The sequence below is a fragment of the Tripterygium wilfordii genome, chromosome 15, assembly GCF_013401445.1.
Source record: "Tripterygium wilfordii isolate XIE 37 chromosome 15, ASM1340144v1, whole genome shotgun sequence".
Taxonomy (NCBI): Eukaryota; Viridiplantae; Streptophyta; class Magnoliopsida; order Celastrales; family Celastraceae; genus Tripterygium; species Tripterygium wilfordii.
In genome coordinates, this window is record NC_052246.1 from 382,199 (window position 1) to 397,436 (window position 15,238).

At 40.0% G+C, this 15,238-nt stretch overlaps 3 protein-coding genes across 7 annotated transcripts; 2 read left to right on the top strand and 1 right to left on the bottom strand.

Annotated features, from left to right (window-relative positions):
• Positions 1-367: 367 nt before the first annotated feature.
• LOC120016702 (subtilisin-like protease SBT1.5) lies at positions 368-2,638 on the top strand. The gene has a single exon (XM_038869605.1). It carries the CDS (start codon positions 368-370, stop codon positions 2,636-2,638), a length of 2,271 nt encoding a protein of 756 aa, XP_038725533.1.
• Positions 2,639-2,975: 337 nt separating this feature from the next.
• On the bottom strand, positions 2,976-5,683 carry LOC120016797 (protein C2-DOMAIN ABA-RELATED 4-like). The gene is made up of 3 exons (XM_038869717.1): positions 5,443-5,683; positions 4,416-4,511; positions 2,976-3,582 (listed from the first exon to the last, which is right to left on the bottom strand). The coding sequence occupies exons 1-3, from the start codon at positions 5,614-5,616 to the stop codon at positions 3,292-3,294; spliced, it is 561 nt and encodes a 186-aa protein (XP_038725645.1). The 5' UTR covers positions 5,617-5,683; the 3' UTR covers positions 2,976-3,291.
• Positions 5,684-6,752: 1,069 nt separating this feature from the next.
• On the top strand, positions 6,753-10,090 carry LOC120016214 (homologous recombination OB-fold protein). Of its 5 annotated transcripts, XR_005471929.1 has the most exons (10): positions 6,753-7,217; positions 7,302-7,384; positions 7,519-7,581; positions 7,661-7,762; positions 7,979-8,044; positions 8,607-8,685; positions 8,849-9,171; positions 9,268-9,349; positions 9,576-9,668; positions 9,995-10,090. XR_005471929.1 is itself a non-coding variant. In XM_038868873.1 (9 exons), exons 1-8 carry the CDS (start codon positions 6,785-6,787, stop codon positions 9,343-9,345), a joined length of 1,227 nt encoding a protein of 408 aa, XP_038724801.1. In that variant the 5' UTR covers positions 6,753-6,784; the 3' UTR covers positions 9,346-9,349; positions 9,451-9,573. The 5 variants fall into 5 exon arrangements, 2 of the variants coding, with proteins under 2 accessions (XP_038724801.1, XP_038724800.1); XR_005471927.1 differs by having other exon boundaries at positions 8,849-9,349; XR_005471928.1 differs by having other exon boundaries at positions 8,852-9,349.
• Positions 10,091-15,238: the final 5,148 nt, after the last annotated feature.

A 15,238-nucleotide genomic window follows, 5' to 3' on the forward strand; every position in this document is an offset into this window, starting at 1 on the left:
ACGATGTTGCCACTTGCTAAAAAGTGAGAGAGAAAACTTACATATGTAAGCAAGTGCACTAATATGTCTGAAAAACGTACATATCCAACTCATTCTATAACAAATTCCACGGTATTATAGACTTGTCCGATATATATATACTTGCATGCCATCTCAATCAAAGCGGTTGTGGCGTCTTGCTCTAAATAGACCATATTAGCTAGCAAGCATGAAGTAGTCCATTTTTGCTAGCAAGCATGATGTAGTCATTTGACTCTAATTAATTACATCATATTAGCTAGCGCTTAGCAAGCATGGTGTAACATTCATTCTTCTACAAAAAGCCCTCAACATCAATCTTCTCATAAACAATTCTCTTCCTTCACCAATGTATTTCAAGTTGGGTCTAATTTGGCCAATTATTTGCGTTATTTTTCTCTCCAATTGCTTATCAGTCAGTGCCACTAACACCCAAACTTACATTGTCCATGTACAGAATGATTTGAAGCCAGAGGAGTTCTCTAGTGTTGGAGAATGGTACACTACCAGCCTCATCAAACAAGCTAAACCCACTGACTTTCTCTATGTTTACAAGTCAGTTTTCCATGGCTTTTCAGCAAGATTAACCCCACAACAAGTCCAGAAACTTGAACAAAGTCCAGAAGTTCTTGGAATCTTCCCTGACACCGTTTACCAACTTCACACAACACGATCGCCTCTGTTTCTTGGACTCACAACGACCACAGGTGCACCCAATATTCTTCTTCAAGCATCTGATTATGGATCAAATGTCATAATTGGAATGTTTGACAGTGGCATTTGGCCTGAAAGACCAAGTTTCAGTGATGAAGGTCTCGGGCCAATTCCTTCTCGATGGAGAGGAGTGTGTGAAGAAGGCGAGAGATTTCCTGTAAATTTGTGTAACAAAAAGCTGATTGGGGCGAGATACTTCACTTTCGGCTACTTCGCTAGCCTCCCCATGTTCAACAACACTATAAAATCAGCAAGGGATTTGGATTCTCATGGGACCCACACTTCTTCCATTGCCGCCGGACGGTCCATCAAGAACGCGTCGTTTCTCAGTTTCGCGAAGGGGGATGCGGCTGGGATGGCACCAAATGCGAGAATTGCCGTCTACAAAGTTTGTTGGCCCCACGGATGCTATAGCTCCGATGTTCTCGCAGGTTTCGATAAGGCGGTTGAGGACGGCGTCGACGTCATCTCGATGTCGTTTGGTTCTGATTCTGGTCCCGGTGATCAATACGCGGTTACCATAGGAGCATTTAGTGCTATGGAGAGAGGCATTGTGGTTTCCGCTTCCGCTGGAAATTCGGGTCCCGGACCCGAATCCGTGCAAAATGTAGCGCCATGGATCATCACCATTGGTGCTAGTACGATCGATAGAAGTTTTCCCAGTGACCTAGTGTTCGATGATGGTACTGTAGTCGCGGGATCTTCACTCTACGACGGCAACGTTTCGGTTACTAAATTGCCAGTGATTCATGCTCGAGATGCTACAAAGTCAGTGAGTAATTGCTTCGTGGATTCCTTAATCGAGGATCTCGTGCGCGGCAAAATTGTTGTGTGTAGCGGCGGCGGAAATTCTGTCGGCGAAAAGGAGATGGAGGTCAAGCGCGCCGGCGGCGCCGGAATCGTGGTTCTTGGAGGTTCACCGGATTATGCGTTCCTAACCCCTGGATTGTTCGTCACAAACACCCAAGCCCAGGAGGCTTTGCTACGCTACATGTACGAGAATTCTTCTCGTATTCTACGTGGGACCATGGTTTTTCGTGGGACCCAAATAGGTGTAAAGCCAGCGCCTATGGTTGCTGATTTTTCATCTCGTGGGCCCAGTTCTGTGTCAATGTACGTGATGAAGCCAGATGTCATAGCTCCAGGTGTCGAGATCTTAGGTGCTTGGCCTGATGAGATTTCACCGACAAAGTTGCCACTTGATCCTAGACGCACGGAATTTTCCATAGTATCTGGTACGTCAATGGCATGCCCACACGTGTCAGGTATTGCAGTATTACTCAAAGGGGCCCACCCGAATTGGTCTCCCGCTATGATCAAATCAGCTCTAATGACCACCGCTTACGGTCTTGATCAAGACGGACATCCTTTGGTTGACAATCTGAGCTACAAAGCTACCGATCCGCTGTCCACTGGAGCTGGACACGTGGACCCTGAAAGAGCCAATGATCCTGGTTTGGTGTACGATATTGCGGTGGATGACTACTTGGATTTTGTCTGTGCATCCAATTTATCTTCTATACAAATAACATCAATCACTCGAAGGCCAGTGAATTGTAGTCGGGCCCAGAATCTCAAACCATGGGACCTGAATTACCCTGCGGTTTCTGTTGTTTTTGGCGCACCAGGATCGTCAAGGACAGAGGTTTTTGTTAGAAGAACAGTGACGCATGTTTCTGATGGTCCAGCTGCTTATACAGCGACCATAAGAGACCCTGAGGCAGTCACGATCACCGTTGATCCTCCAAAGTTGGTGTTCAGCAAAATCTACGAGAGGCAAAGCTACGTGCTTCGAATTCTAGCAAGTGAAGCCGTGCCAGTTGGAGTCATTCGGACCGAGTTTGGTCAAGTTACATGGACAGATGGCAAACACCAAGTCACTTCACCTATATTACTGAATTGGTGACATATTAACAAGTAAAAGCCTTCCCGTGCATGTAAGCTCTTGGGGTATATCAGCCTGTTATGCCTAGAGTAAGTTTTATCGGTTGAGTGACAACCCTTTCACTCAGCATCGTCGGATCACGGAGATCGGAGGTTGACTTTTGTCCATGCTCAACGGGAGGGTCTTGCAGCCAAGTTGCCTTCTGCCTTTACATTCGAGGGCTAATCTCCATTTGGTCCGAGAAAGCCTTTACACGCATCCATTACTTTTTGGGAAAAATAGTAGCATGCGTGATAAACAAAAAATCACACACAAGTTTCCTTCTTCAACAATACAGAGGCACCACCGCAACTTATGATTCTCAATAATATTATACAAAGAAAAATGCACTTATTTCTTTATACAGTTCACCATGTTTTGTTCTGCTGATGTACTTTTAGACAGAAATATATGTTGTACATAGCAGAAACCTTCATGATTACAACGACATAGAAAAATCTCCAATCCTACATAATGAGCTACAAACCTCATCCAATAGGAAAATAGGGACAATCTTAAAGCAAACCTATAAACAAACAAACCCACCACAAAGTTCTCAGCACAAGGTGGTGGGCAACTGAAACCACCATGTTCACTATGGATAACAAAGCAGGTAAAATAAACCTTCATTTGCTTCATAAACCTTTGGAACCTGGAAGGTCAATCCATTGCAGTTCGACCTCCACTTCACCACATTCCACATTCCTTAGTCTAAGGCAAAGATCTTGGACAACCTTGCCATCGGAATATCTGATGCAGCTCTCTTCAGCCAGGCAGTTTTGTCTGCATGGTTGAACTCTGGCGAGTACGGTGCCACTTGGGAGGCATTTAGGATTTATCTTTAAGGCCTCTACATATGGTTTGATATCAATCTCTGCATCTCCCATTTTGTCATCTTTGCTAAATGTGTCATGGTCATACACAGTCTGGAAAAAGAGAATCAACCATAAACACACCAACACTAAGAAAACAATAAAAACAAATGAAATTCCTGTGTCTGTGTTTGCGTGTCGGATGTGAGAGAGAGGTATGGGAGGATGAGGATAGTCTCCTATTATTTAGAGAGTGAAATGTCACTTTGCCATACATGCCATTATATTGGAATCAGTTTCAAATGTTTAGGACATTTTCCTTGGAAAAGGATATTTCCTACATAAATTTTAAGTTCTTTTTCACAAGCATATCGTAGTACGTTGAAGCTATTGAATACCTTCAGTACTCTAAAATGTTACTTTTCACATGGTGAGATGGAACAGGGCATTCATTTTTCAACGGGAACAGATGAAACATCAAAATTGGCAAAAAAAAAAAAAGGTCATGCATGCATATCACCAAAAATTACAGGTTTCAACACAATTTTTGCAATAAGCTGACAAGAAAAAAAAAGAGCTTTAACAAGTGAACATAGATGAAAATTCAGATATGCTACAAGTCAAAACATCATGATATTTCCTTTCATAGGTCCACATATCCCTCGAGAAAACTGATAAAGAAGCTTGACAGACATTTCTCAAAATTTCCGGATGGGAGATAATCATAGAAGATCAGAAGTGGAGATATTGGGTCTGCAATTATGTTATGTTTACAAGGTAAATCCATTAAACCAATTTAACAAAACTTCAGGCAGCTTGAAAGTATAGAACCTTTTATGCTAGACTAATGCAAAAGCGATAGGCCATTTGCACGATCACCAGATATCTAGACATTCTTCATATAGTAGGATTTTGTATTTTCTTGTGGCAATAAACAAAATTCTTACCAGCTTGACTGGATGATTAGGGTCTGTAATAGAAAGAGTTAAATCTTCATTCCACTCCGGATTAACATCCTTCTTTATTACGCGAGTCTTCAGTTTCTGCACCAAACATTTGCATAAATGAAATAGGCCCAACATAAGTACTTATTACTACAGCGAATATATAGTAATCATAGGAAAAAAAGAAAGATTGAGAAACTATATTACAAGCAAATATGATATTATAACATGCGTTTTCTTCCTTTTAGGTGGTCAGATTGCAGTGCGACCAGAGGCTAGTGAGTATTGGCCCAGTAGTCAAAATTTTTATGCATTGACAGTTACCATCCTTGTTTCCACTTTCAATAGGCACCAGGAGTGGCATCATAAGCAGAAACAGAAGGTGTGGATTTGGGTTACTATTTATGGTATGAGCATAAATGTACAACTGTTACAAAACAATGAACATAACAAGAACTTAACCTTTGAAGATAAATAAATTAATGGAGTCCAGTTTCGTATTAATGAAGGGGCTTGATATTGGATTCCTACCAAATTGTGAAGATTCTATTCTTATGGTTTGGATCTTTGATGTTTACGCACAAGAGGCTCCTAGAATTTCAGAGTCATTTTACACAAATATGATTAATGAGCGGGTATACATTCATGTGTACAAATACTTACTTGTTTTCAAGCGAATAATCAATCATATGATTGTTGATCAATTGACCAATCACATATGAATTGATTGAGAACAAAGTGTTCGTTATAAGGGGTATCTAAGGAAACTATATGTGAAGTTTGCAACTCTACATCAATAAATCAACTCCATAGGAACCTAACTATTAGTCAATGTTCAACAAATTTATGATCAATGATTGTCGAAACTCAGAAAAAGGAGAAATTGCCTGAACAAAATCGCATAAATCTCAAACATAATAAATAAGCTACTAAGAAGCACAGACAATTCCAGGACAAACATGATTCAGGACCATCGAATACAGAGCGTATGGAAATGAGAAAGGAAAATCGAGGGGGAGAGAGAGAGGACCTGTTTGCCCATATGGACGACGATGTAAGGATCGCTACTACGGACGTCGCGAACGGCAAGATTAACGCCCCGTTGGACGCGGATTCGAAGCAGGCCAAGAAGGTTGTCCATCAGCGACGACGTTGAAGAAGCCGGCGACCGACCTCCTCCCGACGTTAACGGCGAGTCCACCATTTCTTGGCCCGCCTGCTTTGCTTTTATAGACTAACCACCCAACCCACCTTTCTCCCTCTACCAATTCTAAACAATTTTAAAAATAGTAAAATGAAACAGATGCTATCGGTATTCAGTACCAGGTAAAGCTAACTGCCCGGTCCCAGCCACCTAGATTATTTAGATTTCTCCAGAAAAGTAACAGAAAAAAAAAAAAAAAAAAAAGCGTTAGCAGGAGATTCATTGGCTTTTAACTTTTTAATTTATTTTTTGTGATTGTTTTTAAATTTTAGACGGAAAACGAGTGTGAAAGTGGTGGTGGTTGAAGTGTTACGTAAAGGAGCTGACCGGGAGATCGGGTTGTCAGTCGGAGGAGGAACTACTGGACGAGAATAGTTTGTGGTGGACGTGTGGATTGATTGTGGTGGTTTTACTTGCGTCATATACGGCGGCGTGAAAGACGCTTTCGCCTGAATTGTAAAAAGGCCAAATCACATAAAGGAGAGCCTAAAAGAGAACAAGTGGCTGGGGTCTGCTCTCTATGAGATTAAATGAGTCGAGAAGGAAACCTTTTGATTGGAGGATCTAAGTTTAGTTTTCACTAATTGAATTGAGTGTGAGCAAGGCACTAAAAGAAAACATCAATCCATTTTTACGTGGTTTTTTTAGCCAATAGATTAATAATGGGTATAATAAGAACAAGGGTTTGTAGAAAACGATGGACAAGTAAAGGGATGAGCCTTGAAAATAGACATATGTGGTTCAAAATTGTCGAGTCCTCAACGCTTGTCTTGTTTCTTCTTAGTCAAAGTTGATTGATGGACTATAATTGCTCTATTTGTTTGGCTAATAAAGGGAGCAGGAATCATGCAACACCACCTTTTCTTATTCTACAAACGTGGATCATCTCTTGCATAGTTATTTCATTATTATTTTTTTTAAAAAATCCTTTAAATCATTTTTAAAAACTAACATGAAAAAAATGGATCGGGTCGGCATTTTTTTTTGCACTTGCACTTCCAGAGTTCGAGTAACAGAGCTTGGGTTTACGGGCTTAATAGGATAACAGATTGGGCCCATAACATGCGATCAGGGAAACTTGACGCCCAGCCCGCCCTGTCAAAAATACATAAGATCACATTTCCCGCGCTTGAAACACAATTGGCCAATTCTGCGCAACAAATCAAGGATGGAGGAGCCTTCGCAAGAAGCCCTTGACCTCGACGACTCGGACCTCCCTTCCCTCCGTCGCGCCTCCTCCGCCAAATCCACCGTTCAATCCCTCGAAACCACCACTAACTCGACAGGTCTGCGACGCTGCTCTCTCCTCTCTCACTCCTCTCAGTCCATACCTTCTCAATCTCCTAATACTCTTCGTCAGTTCCATACTCAGCCGGCTCCGCCTCCCTTCCCAAGGGTCATCCCGGGCCCTGCAGGCGCTGTGCAATCAGCGATGCAGCGCAAGAGAATCCTAGAAGAAACTGAATCGTTGGATCTCTCGGAAGGGGAACCGATCCCGACTCAGGAGTATATTCGGAGAGCTGTTAAGGACGGCAGTGGCTACGATGAAGATTTCTCCCGCGATCCATGGCTTTGTACAGTGGATTTCATACGTCGCAAAGGTTTCTCGCATGTTTTTATTTAATCCGAGTTTTCAGTTTTCGATCTGTTGTATCGTGTTTCATTTCTTCGTTCTTGGTGATTAGGTATGGTGGATAGTGACGGCGTTGCGATTGGGATGCCTTTGAGTTCGATTAAGAACGGCTTGAACATGTATAAGGTTCCTCAGGTACTAATTGTCATGGATTTAAAAACCTAAATTCTCTCTAGAGCTGTTTGGTTACGGAGAAAGAGGGGAAACACTACAAGGTCCCATTCCACAGTTCTATGTACTGTTTTAAGTTATATATTGTGTGTGATCAGGTTGTTGCAATTGTCAAATCTTGTGCTCCCAATGGACTTGGTGATATGATGGCGACTCTAAAGGTGAATATAATTTAGATTGCAAATGAAGGGATTATGTGCATATGAAGTAAAAATTGAGTGCGTTCATGTTCAATTTTAGGATCCTACGGGCACAATTGATGCTAGCATTCATCGTCAAGTCCTCACTGAGGGAGAGTTCAGAAAGGACATTACTATTGGAGCAGTTTTGATATTACAAGAGGTTTTATCCACTGCACTTTATGTATTTGTACTTTTTCTGTTTGGAGAACCATGTATGTGTCTAAATTTTTGTTTAATCTGAACTATATTGTTGTTCCTTTGTCCCCCTAATAAACAGTTTCAAGTGGAAGCTTCACATGCTTGAAGAACTTAATGTATTTCTGAAATATACTTTCTGCTGTCGCTAAGGTATTCTGACTGAGGCTTTCTTTAACAGGTTGCAGTCTTCTCCCCTTCACGTTCTACATATTATCTCAATATAACACTTGCCAATCTGGTCAAGGTATGTGTTCCCTTGGTTTCTTATATTTACATTTTCCCACTATTAACCCTCCAAACATATCTCTCAGCATTTAGGGATCGAGCATGGTTTCATCTGATCTTTTTTGTTTTGTTTGATAGTTCTTTTGTGTGACAAATTAGAGAGAAGGTATGGGTCGTTGTAGTATTAGTATTTTCACATATTTCTGAAAGTTCAATGTGCAAGAAAAGTATTTTCAGAGGGAGGATTTTAAAACAAGGCTCATATTGCATTTTGCATGCGCTGAAATTAGAGGTCCTATCATTTCGCAAGCTGGTCTATAGCTTCATCCAATGACATTTATCTCGGCCATACTATTCTTTTAATTTGAGCAACAGACTATGGTATAGAAGGGAAAAAAAAAGGTCGTAAATATTTTGCAGAATTCATTGGACGCACATCGGGATTTAGTTTAGACTGAGCTATGGTGCACGAGACTGCTTTTACTATTCAAGCTCATAACTCATAAGTCTATACATATGAATGGCCCCTATTAAAACTCCTTTGTTGCCTGTGCTAGAATTCCTGATATGCTATGTTACAGGTTATCTCAAGAGACAGCCACAGTCCACTAATGCAAAATGATGCTGTACCAACAGACAAACATGTTGCTCATGGTGTTGGTAGGCAGCCAACTTTCTGTTTCGTGTTATCTTACCTTTTTCACTAGGCCCGAATTCTTTGGTTTGTGCTTCTGATTCAAGTGTTGGCATGTAATGTTTTTTCAATGGTAAATGTTTGACTAGACTTATCCAGTAGAATCTCTTAATCCCTTTTGTGTAACAGAAGGCACTCACCCGTTATTGATGCCACAGAAGCCTTTCTCTCAGTCAATTGGAGTAGCTGAACAAATTATGAATAGTTTAAGACAAAACACTGGTGTGAAAGGTAGTGCATGTAATGATGAACAAATCGAGGAAGGAATTGTTGCACCTGAAAGCAGCAGCTGCAGCAAAGGAAGTGGCAGAAACATAAATGTTGTTGTAGGGAAGGGGCCATTGCAGGTGAGGCGGAACATAGTGCATGAAACTGAATCAGCAGCTGGACAGGGCACCAATGGCAGCGACAGAAGTGTTTTGGAGGCTGAGCAGCCCGAGAATGTCCATCAGGTGAGCAAAGGCAATTTTTTTGATGGTGTTCAGAGAAGCACTGCCAATGAGGTTCACATTAATGAAGAAAATGAGAACATGAATGATGCAAAGCAGAGGCAGCCACTAAACTCGAGAAGTTCACTCCCACAATGGACAGATGAGCAGCTGGACGAGCTATTTGTATTTGATTGAGAAGGTAATGGACGTGCTTTTTCTTAATTTTGTTAGTCAGTTCAATTACTTGTACTTTTTCTTAGTTTTGTTAGTCTGTTTTGTGTGACAATTCTGATTTTAAAGATGCAGATCATGCGTTTTTAACCCTTAATTTTGACCTGTTCCTGCTTGACTAGTTATGTATATATGAGCTTCAATCCTTTTGTTTGTGATATTGTGCAAATATCTATTAATGGTTGCTTTTGAAGGCGCTTTTGAGAAGGAAATTGATGGTCCCAGAAAGCAGAACATCAACTTAAGGTCATTTTGAACTACCTATTCTAACAAAGAGAAATTTCATAGTAAGTTCTTTCTCTGCTTGATACTCTGTTATGAAACTCCCAAATTAGAATGAGTATGTGGTATCAATCGAGTTATTTTATTACCACACTCATGTTCTTTAGGACTTCTAGCCAGAAACTCTTAGATGTATCTAGCTGGCGAAAATTAACAAATATTACGATAAATAGTATTATATAGCTGACAATGCATCCTTGTTGAGAAATTGCTAGCATATGGCTGTTAGTAAGTGGAGAAGTAAACTTTATTGCCAGTGACAGACTATTACTACACTCCTAATCTCACTCCCCCATTTGCCAGAAACTTACCTACCCACTGGTGTTTTCAGGTTTTAATGCCTGTGTTGGATCAATGATGCACATGACATATGCATAAGTTTGGTAACGTATCAGTGATATAACATACGTACCCGGGTGTCTTCTGAAGCTGGTTTTCAGTATATGGCTGTTCGCATCCTCAAAATGTTTTATTTATGTATTTAAATGCCGTATACACATTTTCTTCTTTTTGTTTTTTATTTTCATTTTCATGCTTTGACAATTTGTTATGAGATTCGGCTTCAGGGATTTTTGGTTTTGTAGAAAATATCATTTGCTTTTAGAAAGACAATAAAAAGAAATTGCTAGGGCGTCAACACATAGGGAATATGATAAACAAAGATACTTTTAGGGGAAGACAATTAAATTCAGTAATTAGAACATGGAAGTTATATTAACTTGCCGCCAACCTTTGTTTAATTTCTGAATAATTTTCCCATCATGACTTGAGGTTGGTAGGTTGTGGCAAAGTCCAATTTGCATCATTAAATTTACTTAGTTGAGTAATTAATTGCATTTTACATGTCATTGTTTTCTGATTTATGTTTCCTTAGGACTATCTATTGTGTTTACTTGAGACGTTTCATTTTGCTTATTCTTTATTAGTTGAGCAATTTATTGTACTCTCACGGATTTCGCAATATTATAATTGAATCGACGGATCATAAAACAAGCACAAAATCCTAATTTTTCATTAGAAGGGCCTTTCTGAACGATCCAAAATTAGTAGGCCACACAAATAATTGGAATGGGCCTCTGTAAATTGTTAGAGGGTAGCAGGAAAAACTTTCGTATTGGGCCCACGTTACATTTTTTATCTAAACCCAATCACATGGGCCTGTTAAACAATATAGACGGCCTGGTCAAGTTTTTTGGGCCTTAAGTCCAATTGGGCCGATGTCTTTTGGGCCCAAGTGCTCAATATAACTAGTCAAAAGCCCTAATGTCGTTCAATCCAATTGGGCCCACGGACTCAATATACCTGCCCCAAAGGCCTAAAGTCAATGGGCCTTGAAACAATATAGCAGGCCTGTTCAAGTTTTTGGGCCTTAAGTTCAATTGGGCCGCTTCTTTTGGGCCCACGGACTCAATATACCTGGCCCAAAGGCCTAATGTCAATGGGCCTTGAATCTACGTAGCAGGCCTGTTCAAGTTTTTGGGCCTTCAGTCCAATTGGGCCGATGTCTTTTGGCCCACGGGATCAATATAACAGGCCCAATGCCCTAATGTCAATGGGCCTTAACCCAATTACATTGGCCTTGAAACAATATAGCAGGCCTGGCCAAAATTTTGGGCCTTTAGTCCAATTGGGCCAGTGTTTTTGGCGCACCAGCTGAATATAACAGGCCAAAAGGCCCTAATGTCAATGGGCTGAAATCCAATTACATGGGCCTTGAAACAATGTAGCAGGCCTGGTCAAGTTTTTAGGCGTAAAGTCCGATTGGGCCGATGTGTTTTGTGCCCATGGACAAAATATAATAGGCCAAAAGGCCCCTAAGTCAATGGGCCGAAACCCAATTACATGGGCCTATAACACAATATGGATGTCTTAGTCAAGTTTAGGGTTAATTGGACTTAAGTCTAATGGGGCCAAGTTGTCGCAAAAGCAGGCCCATTTCCACATTATACCGCTTTTAGACTTATTTTTGGCGTAGTAAGATGCGATCTATCTATAACTTGATCCACGAAGCACATGGCATGTGAGATTTCTAAGGATTCAAGCAATAATCAGAGTATGTCAAGGTCTCAAAGTTCTTTGTCTAAATCAGAAAGTATTAACACAAAAAAGACCGGACATCATGACCATCATATGGCATTTCCCACTTCATAAAATTGTGCAGATATTGCTTGATAAACAATTCATGTCTACAATGGGTAATTGAAACACAACCTATTTCAGCTTATAATCCAAAGGTATACGACCCCCCAAAAAGGAATTCTACATATATAATTATATATACATATCATGTGGAATTCCAAATGATTTACCCAATGATCATCTTTGTCCAAATCAGAAAGCATAAACATGAAAAGAAAGACATCGCGCCCATCATGTGGCACTCACCAGTTACTTCATGAAATTGATGAGTAGTTGTTTGACAAGCAATTTTTAAATTTACAATCGGCAATAGGTGTATACATACCACTTCTGCATATAACCCAACGGTCTAGAGTTCCAAAATGAAGTTCTTCTACACACACATTACCGAAAAGTAGTGAAGCATTATCCATGCAGAATGCAGGAATTTGCAACCATGATGAAATCATGTTTCGAACACACAATACTTGCAACAATGTAAATAATAGTGCAGAAATTTCAGAACCTAAGACAGAACCACCTGTGCTGAAAGAGGTGGGTAACTTCGGAGAAGGAAAATTACCAGTGAGATTTGAATTTGATAAAACACCATGATAATCCATCTCATATTGCTTGCTCCAGGCCTACCCTTGTGCACCTATGACAAAGAAATTAGGTTTCTACACATTCCATACAATGGAGAATCCCAAAAAAAAAAAAAAGGATGAAAGAGAGTCTGCAACAAAAATAACAAACCAAGGAGGCGGGGATTATAGTCACAGCTATTCTGGAACAAAGTGACGGCAGAACATAAAAGCAACTATGCTACAACAAAGAATCATAGTCAATGACAATCAATGGATGGGGTAATGCATCATCAGAATGGAAACTAAAGAAAAAGGTATACAGGTGTTATTCATCCACGCCTAAACATAGTGCACAAAAGGTAACTGGGAAAAAAAGAGAGAGAAGGGTTTCTGCCGAGGTCTCAGGAACAAACTAAACATTTTCCAAAAGTGGAGAGGGAAACACAAAGGTCAGAAGGCCTCATATGTAGTTTGCAATGTAATACTGACTCTAATAAGGTTGCTTACATCCTCACTTGCTGATAATATCCATGCAACATATGGACATACAATTCATCGTGAGGACAATGTATTCAGTTGTCTAAAGTGAACTTGCACAGAGAAAAGATAGCGTGGGGGAACAGACCAGTGGAAACTGGTATTTAACAGCCCTAGCAAGATTGTTGCATCACATCAGAGCATGTCTAAAGGTTGTGCTGCCTATTACATCAGATGTTTTGAAGATTTCATCTGTTTCACTAAATTCATATTAATGAAAAGGTAAGATCCACCAAGAATAAGAAATGCTGAACAACAACTTTTCCATAAATTGGCAGTTAGCAAATCACTAACTATGATTGATCTCAAAAGCAACAAAAGATTCTGAATATTCTAAACATCAACAAAAGATTCTGAATATGCTAAACATCAAATTATTTTTAGCAGCATACAAACTTCAGCTAAATTTCAATTATCTTGTAGTACTACCATTGGCTAAGGAATTGGTTATGACATTTTGCAAAGAAAGATGATCATCTAAAAGAGACAGTTTAAAATTTTTAAATATTAAGTGACTGAAGACATTAACTACTCTAAAAAAATTTCTCAGTTTGGCTGTCGGTGAGAAATTGAAAGAAAACTGATGTTATCTTGACCAATTGAAATATTTGGCACATGCACAATATGTAACATGAAATGCGAGAGAGTGAGATTGCGACAAGAAGATGTTGAGATAGGAAGAGGAAATGCCAATGTAATATTATCACGATTATACTTATCAACCAGAGTGAATTCTCTGATTGCGGATTCCAGTGATTGGTAAAACGCAATTTCAGTGACCGAAAGAAAAGCAACAATCTAAAAGAAAAGCACACCAGTGTAAGTCAAGCAATTGAATAGTCCAAGACGACTAAGGCTTACCTAGCGAGATCCAACAATGATGTCGTTGACAGGGATGGAGATCAGCTTCACGAAGAAATCGACGAATCTCATACCACGAACCCTATCGCTGTACGGGAAGCCAGCTTCATGATTTTACACCATCGGAATTCAAAAACGCACCGTGAGGCTCAAAATCCACACCAGATCAGCACATTAGAAGGCTAGAAGCAACCACAAACCGTTCAATCGGAAGAAATCAAAATCGAAAAGATCTCTTATACCTTCGAGATCGGGCTTGGCGCCTCTTTGCAAGACGGACGCTGTCTTTGGCGGACTCTCGGAGCGGATTGAATACTGAATCTATGGCGTCCATTCTCTGACTTCTCTTTCTTTTTCTGAAATTTTGAACCTATTTGGAGTTTGCCAGTACATCTATCTATGCCTTGGAATGGAAAGCAAAAAACGTAGATCTGAAAGTTTTTGCTCTGGAAGCCATGATAATTCTCATGAACCAGATGTTGGAGTTTTCTGAAAAAGTGCGGGAAAGTAACAAAAAAAAAAAACCTAAACTAAACAAATCAAATCAAATATTGGGAGAAAAAAAAAATTGCCTTTATGGGCCTCAATTTTAGAATTAAAAAAAAAGAAAAGAAAACAAATTTTCTCAAAATTTTTTTTATCAAGCACATACAGAACTAACCAAAAGAAGAAAAGAGACCAAAACAGTGGTCAGGAGGGTCATGTTTGGTATGTAATCATAACTGTAACCTCGGAAGATATGACTGGGAATGCTGCTGGAGAGATTTCTAGCCACAGCCCATCTAGCGAGACCATCCGCCCAAACATTTTGACGCTTGCTAACCTTTGACATACTCCAATGCGGAATCTCCTGCAAACTACACCCGATATCATCAACTAAATTTTCAATCGCCCAATGGGAAACCAATGGAGGCTTCACTATCGCATTTATCACAATCAAAGCATCACCCTCAAAATGAACATTTCGAAACTGAAACTTCAAACAGCCAAGAACACCCAACCGGAGAGCCAAACCTCCACAAACAAATTTTCTCAACTGTACATGTGCAGAAATCACCCCAGGCGCACACATACTGTAGCGCTTGCAAGCTCTCACATGATGAGCGCACTTTTCACTTAATTCACAGATACACAACGTACACTTCTATGTCGGTGGTCAAAACAAAGCCCAAAAGTAGTTTCTCATTAAGCATGCAATGAAAAGCAATACCATAAGAAGAAAAATGCAGTGCAAATTAGATAAGTCGGTTGCAAAGAAAGGATGTAGAGAGAGAGGAGAAGCATTGGAATAACATGCCTCAACGATTCTAGTTTCTAGAGCATTGGATGTAGTGTCGTAGTGCCAATTGTGTATGGAAGAGAGAGAGTCATCTCCCTCGATTTGATGTTTATAAAGTACTGAAAATTCAAGCAAAAAGTAACAAAAAAAATTTTTTGACGATTAATTCAGGAGGTTAAACAGCGCATATCCA